This window comes from Zootoca vivipara, chromosome 12 (assembly GCF_965207765.1).
Source record: "Zootoca vivipara chromosome 12, rZooViv2.hap1.1, whole genome shotgun sequence".
NCBI lineage: Eukaryota > Metazoa > Chordata > Lepidosauria > Squamata > Lacertidae > Zootoca > Zootoca vivipara.
Window position 1 is genome coordinate 34,197,069 of NC_142595.1, and position 11,258 is coordinate 34,208,326.

Consider the following 11,258-nt stretch of genomic DNA (forward strand, 5'->3'; position numbering starts at 1 on the left):
TGTACGCCACTTTCCAAACCACTGGATGCAGAGTAAACAGGAGTGTGCACACTGCCTCAAAGTTAGTGGCTGTTGACAAAGGGTTTCTTGGAAGACCAGGATTCCTTTGGCTGCAGGGCACACTTGTCTGCCTGGCCCTGAAACACGCTTGGATGACTGGTCCTTTGGAGCATCTCATAATTTGTCCATGCAGAAGGCATTTTTATTTTTTTATTTTTGGATGCACGAAGCTTAAATTGATCTGATATGAGAATGTAAACTGAGGTCAGATGGAAGGCATTTGTTTTTGTTTTGTTTTTTTTAAAAAACAGCTCTCTTCCATGTGCTGTTCCATGTTAATATCACTCTCCTGTTGGCACAAATAACCAGGAGACCAAAGCAGAACAGGGTTGCCAAAATGATTACATGCCTTCCGTGAGGAAAGCTTACAGCATCTGGGGCTCTTTAGTTCAGACAAAAAGAGAGTAAGCGAGGGAAACACGATTCAAGGTGTGGAGGGGGGGGGGAATTCTTCCTCACAGTTCTAGCACCAGCAATGAAGCTGAGCGTTGGAGATTCAGGGCAAACAAGAGGAAGCACTCCTTCTGCACACAATGCATAGTTAAAGCGATGGAGTTCATTTCCACAAAATGCAGGGATGGCCACCAACCCGGCTGGTTTTAAAAGGGATTAAGACCAATTCATGGAAGATGAGGCTGTCAAGGGCTACTAGCCATGATGGCTGGCTACATTCTGCCTCTGAATACCAGTCGCTAAGGTGCCCAAGTTAGGGTTGCCAGACTCGATAGAGGACAGGACTTCTGTGCCTTTAATTGCCCTGCTCTCTTTTGAGTCTGGAAACCTTAAAGAGAAACCAGCAGATCCTTTGCTTGGAAATTAAACAAAGGGTCTGCTGGTTTCTCTTTAAGGTTCCCAGACTCAACTCAAAAGAGAGCAGGGCAATTAAAGGCACAGAAGTCCTGTCCTCTATGAGTCTGGCAACCCTAGCCCAAGTGCTGTTGTGCTCAGGACCTGCTTGTGGGTTTCCCCAAGACGTTTAGCGCTTTCCTTTTATTCCATTACTCTGATCTAAATAGAGCCACACACCCCAAACTGTTGTTACCCCTTCTGGAGAAAAAGACAGGCATGGCTTTTTTTGCTCCTTAGGGACTAGTGGCTTTAAGGGGGTGATTTAGGAAAACAACACTGGGTGAAACTCCTGCCCAGCACCACCATCCCAATCAAAATTGGAGCTTCTGGAAGTAAAAATGAAAACATTCAGGAGAGAATTTGATCGTGATCTCTTGTGTCACGTGCTGTTTGGTCCTGAGAGAGACTCAAAAGTGCACTTTTTAAAGCATTGTGTACTGTATATATACTGTATAGAAGCTACCAGCAACCATTATATTAGCTTGCCATACCCTGGACCATCACTAGAGGGAGAAGTGATGCTTGGCACTGATAATGTATTATCAAATTGTAGCATTGATTTTAGGGATGGAGGATAAATTATTATTATTACTATTATACTGTTTGATGTTTTACTGTGGCTTTATAATTTGTTGGAAGCCGCCCAGAGTGGCTGGGGCAACCCAGTCAGATGGGCAGCATATAAATAAATTATCATCACCATTATTGTTATTATTATTATTATTATTAACATTTTAAAGTGCACCAACTTAATTTCTCTCTCCCAAACTTATATGTGGATCAGATCACAATTATCAAGTGTCTTCAGTTCTCCAAATTTTGAGAAGAAATAGGCTGATCTGTCCTTCTCTAGTTGCTATTAAACATTTCTACTATTTCACTTGCCCCACTTTTCCAAACAGTGAGAAGTTCCAGGGCCACATCACTCACCCATATTTTGCTTCCTTTGTAGTTTCGTGGGGCTCATAGCAATTTGCAATATTTGCATTCAGATACAAATGCACAGGTGGAGAAATGCATAAAGTGGTTTTTTAAAATAATAATAATAATAATAATAATAATAATTCTCAAGACTCCTTGAGCTCTGCTCTACTACTTTCTTCCTGCCCTCTGCCTGCCCCTCAGAGCCATCGCGTCACACAGGGCTGGGGCTTGGTGGCGGCAGCCCCTCTTTCTTGCCTGCTCTCCACCAGCTGCTATGAGCTGCCCAAAAGAAGAGGCCAGCAGCAGCAGAAACCATGGAGAAGCAACAGGATGTTCCCTTGCTGCCACTGTCACGGATCATCCTCCTTCCCAAGCTTGGTGGTGGCAGCACTGGCAGGGGAAGTAGGGACATTCCGGAATCAAATCAGAAGCCAGGATGGGTTTGGTAATTCCTGGGGACTGTCCCTGGAAAATCGGGACACTTGGAGGGTATGGTATTTCCCCAAATACCAGGGCAGCAATCTCAGCCTAGTGAAAGGCAAGAAAGCCCATAGCTTGCCATAGAGATACAAGATGACTGGAAGGTTTCTTTAATCTTCCCTGGAGATATGCCTTGAAGCAGCAAGAGGAATCACCCCCGATCCGGAGCTTCAGGAAACCCCAGGAGAATGAGCCAGGCAGGCAAATGCATCCTATGAGAGGGAAGCTTATCTGTTTCTGGCTGTTTATTGCCTTTTGGGAACTGTTTACTGATTTGCGGGAAATTGTTCTGATGACTTTCTGTAGGCAGGGTTTTGTATGTTTAAGATACACTAGAAATGCAACTCCGCAAGGGATCGTGTAACTGTTGACAATTGTGTGGGTGGGTGTTATGGAGACGGCGGGGAAGAAGGGTTGGTGACGATGCTGAAGTGAATGTCAAGTGAATAGCTCCCTGTAATGATGTCGCAAATCAGAACTCAAATCTCTTCATTTAACCATGCCAGTGATGCTGCTAAGATACAGGGACTGGTAAGAGAAAGAAGAATCTATCTTCAAAACTGTTTTCCTTCTCAGAACCCACTCAGACTTCAATTTCGACGCAATGTTAGCATCACACTTCCTTGAGAATTCATCTGCTTTCTCATTATTTACCAGTATCTATCCATTGCTAAATTTATTCCCACAGCTCAAGGTACCATACACCAATATTCCTCTCCACATTTTATTCTTACAACAGCCCTGTGAGGTAGGTTAGCCTGAGATGTCTCCCAGAATGGCAAAATAAAATAAAATAAAATAAATCAGTGTCAAAACAGTCCCTGCCCTCAGGCTTACAATCTAATCAGACATCAAACACATGGAAAATGATATTGTAGAGTTGGAAAAAGGTTCAGAAGTGTAGTGTAGAGGTTAAGAGCGGTAGACTTGTAATCTGGGGAACCGGGTTCGCGTCTCCGCTCCTCCACATGCAGCTGCTGGGTGACCTTGGGCTAGTCACACTTCTCTGAAGTCTCTCAGCCCCACTCACCTCACAGAGTGTTTGTTGTGTGGGAGGAAGGGAAAGGAGAATGTTAGCTGCTTTGAGACTCCTTCAGTTAGTGATAAAGCGGGATATCAAATCCAAACTCCTCCTCCTCCTCCTCCTCCTCCTCCTCCAGGAGGAAAGGTTACAGCATTTGGGACTTTTTTTAGTTTAGAGAGATGGTCATTAAGAAATGACATGATAGACGTTTATAAAATTATGTATGGCGTGGAGAAAGTTAATCTTCCTCTCTCGTAACACAAGAACTCATAGACATCCAATGGAGCTGAATGTTGGAAGATTCAAATAAATAAGCAAATAAAAGAAAGTGCTTCTTCACACAGCACACCATCAAACTATAGAACTCACTCCCACAGAGGGCAGGGGCAGCCACCAACTTGGATGGCTTTAAAAGCGGATTAGGTAGACAAATTCATTAAGAATAAGGCTGCCTCTGGGCTCTACCTCCACAGAGACAGTAATGTTTCTGGAAACCGCAGAAGAGGAGAGTGTCCTTGTGCTCAGCTCCTACTTGTGGGTTTCCTACTGCTATCTTCTTGGCCTCTGTGAAAACAGGATGCTGGACTAGATAGGCCCTTGGCCTGATCCAGTGGCACTCTTCTCTTTTTTTCTTAAAATGGAATATGAGAGAGGAAAGAAAGCAAACTCAAGCATAAGTTCTTATCGTTACAGTTCTTATAATGCAGTTAAGAACAGCATCTCCTTGCTGATGCCAGTGGTGTTTCTGAGTGTCTCTTGCTCATGATAAAGCGTGGTCCCTCCACAGAAGCAATTCTTCCCCTTAGATCAGATCCAGGAATACAGTCTTCAGTCCTTATAGCCAGTGCTTTCTTCCCCAAGAAAAATAGGTGCCGGTGTTCACCATGAAGTTGTTACTGTAAGTCCCACACTTTTTAACAACAACAAAAGAGGTGCCAGTACTGGGTACCCTTGAGTACCCCCTGAAAAAAAGAAAAGAAGTCACTGCTTATAACAGTTAGAATCCTTCATTGCTTGTGTCAATGGTGGTGGTTCAGTCCTGATCCTGGTCCAACACTCCAAGCCCTATGCAGATAAAGATGCTTTCTCAATCCAAACTGTTTACCTTAGGAATTTGTCTTGGCAAATTCCAAAGGTGATGAGTATCACTGGTTAAGCAAACAGATTAGAGTTCTGACTAATGATATAAGAATTGCATTAGAGAAAGAGATATACACTATTTACTTAAGACATTCACCGCCAGTCATCAAACATTCTTTCTTGCCTTCCCCATAATATACACCCACAGAATCTGAACAGTTTCAATCACTTGCAAAGTTACATTTCTAGCAAACCTCAGACATCCAGAACTCCTGCTGCACAAATGTCATCAGAACAATCACCCTTTAATTGGTATCCCCCTCCCCCCAAAAAACCTAGTTAACAGTTCTAAGGCACAGGATCACCAAACCGTGCATTTTTCTCTCTCCTGGGATTTTTTGAAGTTACAAATCTAGGGTGATTTCTGTTGCTGCACAGATTCAAGGGATGTCTCCAGGAAGATCAAACAAAATGTCAAGATTGACCAGTTGATTGTACTTAGAGCCAGTCCTTCAAAAACACCACAATTTAAATAAACACAATGGGAAAATTAAAAACAGCGAAACACAAAAACAGCCAAAGTCACTATAACAAAACATCAGTGCAGCGGCAACGCAGGAGGAGGGCAGACATCAACTCAGCCTTAGGTATAGGGAAAGAGATGTGTCTCCTTGTCCAATCACTGAAAAGCATGCAGTGATGGCATAAGACACACCTCAGAGGTAAGGCCATTCCACAACCTAGGGGCCACCACAGAGAAGATGCCAAAGAGCCCCATGTCCTGCCCTCTCCCCCTTCAAGGATATACGATAAATGGAGCAGTAGATCATAAGCAAAATAGGGGCTTGCCTATAGTTCCACTCACACTCTCACCCCTTCCCACAGTGCAAAGCCAGCAACCGCCCCAGTTTTGGGACAGCGGGTTCGTGCTGTGTACGACTATACCGGCCAAGAGGCAGATGAGCTGAGCTTCAAGGCAGGTGAGTGTCATCTTCTCCCAATTTCTCTGCCTCATTTTATCCTACAAAGGCAGCCTTACAGGAACATAGGGAGCTGCCTTATATTGAGTCAGACCGTTGTTCCATCTAGCGCAATACTATCTACAATGGCTGGAAGCTGCTTTTCCAGAGTTTCACAAAAGGAGTCTTTCCCAGTCCTACGAGATGCTGGGGACTGAACCTAGGACTTGGAAAGGAGCAGCTCAGCCTTTGAGCTATGGCTTAATACAAAGAGGAAATGGGTATAATCCTGTCCTGACTTTTGATGGCGGTCTGGACCCAAGGGCCAATCTTGCGGAGTCTGGGTGTCTCCCTCTACTCACTCACCTGGAGATTGATAGTGCTTTTGTAATATTTGCTTTGTTTGCAGGTATACAATTTGAGCATAAGTGAAGGCAAGAAGCATACACATTCCTGCCACTAAAGCAGATCTCTTACCCTGCATCAGATTTCTAGAGAGAGAGGGAAAGGGGCACCCTTGCACTCCTAGGTGCTTCCAGGTAGCCTGGGACAAGCTCTCAGCCTTGGGTGCCTCCAGACCATCACTATTTATGCGGGAGGGATTCAAGTACATGCCAGAATGTTAGACTTGTGCATTTAAAGCATTTTCTCCCTGAAGGAACGAATCCACTTTCCGCTTCCTGTTAGGAAAGTGATGGGGAAACATACTGAAAAATGTGTAATAAACAAATGAGTCATGAGATGACATGTAAATACCCCTCAAGCAAATCAGGATGAATGTTAATTGTCATATAGCTGCCTTGTAAACAAATATGAGACAAAATGTTCAGTGAAGACAGGAAGCAGTCTAACTGTGTAGTCTTTGTGCAGACAAATCAGAATGAATGCTTACTAAATAGGTCACCTGGAAGAGCCCTCTCTGTCCCAAAGCTGCCTGTTTTGCTCCTTCAGAAACACACATGCATAAGCATGCACATACACCTTGCTTCAGGGCCTCCCCGGAGTGGGAGCATCCACTTCACTCAAGAGAGATCTCTGGATATTTCTTACCCATTGAGAAAACATCAGCCAGCCACCCTTGGCCATTAACAAGCCATGACCGACCAGAAGCCATAGCACCATGTCCCAAAACATTGTCTGCCACCCATGGTGGTTGCTGCTGACAGCTCAGCCTTGGACCTCACTTATCGACTCTGCCCATTATTGTGGCTCCTCCCCCTTTCCAGTATCCGTAATTGTCTCTTTCTTTCCTGTTTCAGGAGAGCTGCTTACCAAGCTGGAAGATGAGGACGAACAGGGCTGGTGCAAGGGGGTGACCGACAGCGGACGTGTGGGGCTCTACCCCGCCAACTATGTGGAGCCCATACAGGGCTAACTCGATGGGTTAGGGGGAAGGGGAGGGGGAATCATGCACCCATACACCAATATTAGGGCTATGTTTATTCTGCACTTCTGAGACTGCACCATGTTGCCAGCCCAGAGTGCTGCAAAATTCAGCTTCCTTAGAGACTGCTTTATTTTTAATAATCATACAACTTTCAGTCCACATGGATGCAAAACTTTCAGTCCATACAGATTGCCCTGAAAAGACATGTGAGTGATGCTGGTGAAATCTCAGAAGCCGGGTGGGCTGGTAGGTGGGGCTGCATGGAACTTTGAGTGGACTGGGGTGGGGCTTCTGAGGTCTACACAGCTTCCTGCCGCTCCCTCTAGCTTGCTATAATATTATGCAAAATAAGCTCATTGATGCGCCATCTGGATAATCAATTCAGGGGAGGACAGCATTTGACTTTGAGTGGGTGGGGCAGCCCTGCCAATAGGTAAGGATATGGAAACCACCTGGGATAAAACCTGGGGAACAAATTCCTTAAAACAAGCGCAAAGCACACACCCATAACCAGACACACACGTCCGGTCTGAATGGCACACCATGCACAACACCTACACAAGCTGCAGATACCACCACTCCCTCTCCTTGCGTCAGTGACACACACATGCCAAAGAAACCTAGCTGCCTCTGAGCTCTCCTTGGGATTGTGGAGGCAGAGAGCACTTTGCCCCCAAGGGCTTGACAACACCTCTGGAAATCCCGGGATGGACTGAAAATCAGAACAAGAAAGGTGTCTTAGTCTTGAGGAAATGCTTTTTGGGATCTTGAGATGATTATCAAACAAAACAGCCGCATAATGAGTCACGAAGGGCAGAGGGAGAGGACCATAGGATTGCTGATTTAATAAATCCCACATGGACTCTCTGGAGAAGTGGCTTCAGCCATACAGTATATTACATTGAGTGTTACTACACTGGCATTGCCTTCACCTGCCTAGATTCCTGTCTGTCTGTCTGTCTGTCTGTCTGTCTGTCTGTCTGTCTGTCTGTCTGTCTGTGGGGGACATGAAAGAAGCAACCAGACTAGAAGCAGTTATCTCTGACTCCACCCAAAGAAGCATAACAAGGAGAGGGGCGTGAAATATGATGAGCTTATGAGAGTGAATGTTTTAAAAATACGTTTTAGCTCATCTGGAGGTTTTGGAAAATAAAAGAAATAAGCATGTTGACAATCTCTGTGCCTTTTCATTCGTAATATTGTTTAAAGTAACTTGAAGACCCCTTCTTCAAATGGAGGCATGAGATGGAGGCTCTGGAGGGTGACTCCACTTTGCTAGGAGCTGATCAATCCAGGTGGGCAAGAGCAGCCATGACCTGGAGGGACAATTGGTGGCAGCTGTGTTGCAGGAGCCAGCCACAGCCACAGTGGAGGTTGCGGGCCTGACAGGCAGATTATGAGAGGTGCATCATTTGCTGTCTCTCCCAATCCACCACCTGAGCCATGGCTCATGGTAGGGGTGGCTCTGGTGGGCAGTGCCTGATGAAATCGCAGAAATTGGTTTGTGTGTGATCATTCTCCCTCCACCACCTAATTTCCCTGCTGTCATCTATGTGCATGCTGTTATTTTGATTTATAATAACCCGGCTTTCTAAGCGGTTGGAATCCGGTGCCAAAATCCAAGCCAACTTCCAGAATGTGTGGTTGGCAGATCAGCAGCTGTGCTGTATCCCATATTCAGCTGCCACCTCAGCTCTGCCCACATCAAGTAAAGCTTAAGCCTTATGCATTTTGGTATAAATAGCTATCGGAAAGTGTAGTTTTCTGGTGCAGGGGATTATAACGGGAAGGTTATCCATTTTAGGAAGAATTCCACTCATAAAATACAAGTCAGAGAAACACAATCTGAATGTCCCTTCCTCAAACATGCACAACCTGCTTGACTTTTCGGGAGAATGACGCTGCTTGGTGAAATCCATCCTCAAATGAGCCGCAGAACTGCTGTCTCTTGTGGCTATAAGACAACACTATCTTCATTATCGATTTGGTTTTATTGCCAGGCTTATTTCAGTGCTTCAAGGGGAGATAACCAGGCCTTAATGTGATGCCAGAGCTAATAAAGCCTACCTCCAAGTTCCACATGGCTCATGGGAGCAGGCTTTCATTACTATCTATAAAAATGTTACATAGCAAATGTCTTTCTGCACATGCTAAGAGGCATTATTTTCATGATCCAAAAGCAAAGTCCTGACACATGGAAACACACCCTTGGGTCTCAGTGATGGTGAGCTTTGGTACAAAATAAAACCTGAGGGAAAACATTTCCTAACTAACAAACACAGCTCTCTCTCTCTCTCTCTCTCTCTCTCTCTCTCTCTCTCTCTCTCTCTCTCTCTCTGTGTGTGTGTGTGTGTGTGTGAGAGAGAGAGAGAGAGAGAGAGAGAGAGAGAGAGAGAGAGAGAGATCACTATTATGGTTTTCCCATTTTACATACATGGGAAATGAAACCTGAGAGTTGGCATCTGAGGTAGAAAATTGCAAAATGACAGTGTGTTGCCCTTCAATGGCACCCTAAGCTCTGCTACCAGAAGATCTGCCATTGTCACACCCCAAGCATGACTCAGTAAATTCATGGATGGACTTTGTTGTCTGAGGCCACAGGGCTGAGTTTTATAAATGGTTCAGGACAGAGATTTCCAAATTGTGTGTCGTGACACATTAGTGTGTCGCCCGTAGTGTGTAGGTGTGTCGTGCGAACACCCTGTGCTCCCAGGGCTGGAAAGGAATTAGTTTTACCTCCGGTTTGCTAGTAAAGCTGAATTACTAGAGTCCTGTCTAGTCCAGTTGCGTGAGATCAATTCCAATCTGTTACCTCCGAGGATGTGGACAGGCTGCTTGGACGAGTGAAACCAACCACCTGTCTCCTTGATCCATGCCCATCCTGGCTTATAAAAGGTAGCCGGGAACGGCTGGGTGATGGGCTTCGCGGGTTGGTGAATGCTTCTCTCTGTGAGGGAGCCTTCCCAGACCCGCTGAAAGAGGCGGTTATTAAACCGCTTCTTAAAAAACCATCTTTAGATGCAGCCAATATGGCCAACTATCGCCCAGTCTCAAATCTTCCATTCTTGGGCAAGATGATTGAGCGAGTGGTTGCTGAACAACTCCAGACACGCCTGGAAGAAGCGGACGATTTGGATCCCTTCCAGTCGGGATTCAGGCCTCATCATGGGACTGAAACTGCCTTGGTCGCACTGGTTGATGATCTTCGGCGGGCTAGGGACAAAGGTGAGAGTTGTTTCCTGGTTCTGCTGGATCTCTCAGCAGCTTTTGACACCATCAACCATAACATCCTTCTGGACCGCCTAGAGGGGTTGGGAGCTGGGGGCACTGTCATACAGTGGTTCCGCTCCTTCCTACTGGGCCGTGTTCAGAAAGTGGTGGTGGGGGATGAGTGTTTGGACCCCTGGGCTCTCACTTGTGGGGTGCCTCAGGGTTCTGTCCTCTCCCCCATGCTTTTTAACATCTACATGCAGCCGCTGGGAAAGCTCATCAGGGGGTTTGGGCTGGGTGTTCATCAGTATGCGGACGATACCCAGCTCTACCTCTCTTTCAAATCAGAACCAGTGAAGGCAGTGAAGGTCTTGTGTGAGTGCCTGGAGGCGGTTGGAGGATGGATGGCGGCTAACAGATTGAGGTTGAATCCTGACAAGACAGAAGTACTGTTTGTGGGAGACAGGAGGCGGGCAGGTGTGGAGGACTCCCTGGTCCTGAATGGGGTAACTGTGCCCCTGAAGGACCAGGTGCACAGCCTGGGAGTCATTCTGGACTCACAGCTGTCCATGGAGGCACAGGTCAATTCTGTGTCCAGGGCAGCTGTCTATCAGCTCCACCTGGTACGCAGGCTGAGACCCTACCTGCCTGCAGATTGTCTCGCCAGAGTGGTGCATGCTCTGGTTATCTCCCGCTTGGACTACTGCAATGCGCTCTATGTGGGGCTACCTTTGAAGGTGACCCAGAAACTACAACTAATCCAGAATGCGGCAGCTAGACTGGTGACTGGGAGCGGCCACCGAGACCACATAACACCGGTCTTGAAAGATCTACATTGGCTCCCAGTTCGTTTCCGAGCACAGTTCAAAGTGTTGGTGCTGACCTTTAAAACCCTAAATGGCCTCGGTCCAGTATACCTGAAGAAGCGTCTCCACCCCCATCGTTCTGCCCAGACACTGAGGTCCAGTACCGAGAGCCTTCTGGCAGTTCCCTCGTTGCGAGAAGCCAAGTTGCAGGGAACCAGGCAGAGGGCCTTCTCGGTGGTGGCGTCTGCCCTGTGGAACGCCCTACCATCAGATGTAAAAGAAAAAAACAGCTACCAGATTTTTAGAAGACATCTGAAGGCAGCCCTGCTTAGGGAGGCTTTTAATGTTTAATAGATTATTTTATTTCATTTTTCTGTTGTAAGCCGCCCAGAGTGGCTGGGGAAACGATGCATGTTGTTGTGAAATGTTGCATGTCTAAAAAGTGTGTCACCAACATGAAAAGTTTGGAAAGCTCTGGT

The 11,258-nt window shown here is 46.2% G+C and overlaps 1 protein-coding gene across 5 annotated transcripts in view; it reads left to right on the top strand.

Annotated features, from left to right (window-relative positions):
• Positions 1-7,937, top strand: part of LOC118094189 (protein kinase C and casein kinase II substrate protein 3) — a 28,686-nt gene extending 20,749 nt beyond the window's left edge. For all 5 annotated transcript variants that reach the window (XM_088655365.1, XM_035134273.3, XM_035134274.3 and 2 more), the window contains exons 9-10: positions 5,303-5,397; positions 6,636-7,937. In XM_088655365.1, the coding sequence (XP_088511491.1) occupies positions 5,303-5,397; positions 6,636-6,751 (211 nt within the window). In that variant the 3' untranslated portion in view covers positions 6,752-7,937. The remainder of the gene's footprint in view (positions 1-5,302; positions 5,398-6,635) is intronic.
• The last annotated feature ends 3,321 nt before the right edge of the window (positions 7,938-11,258 follow it).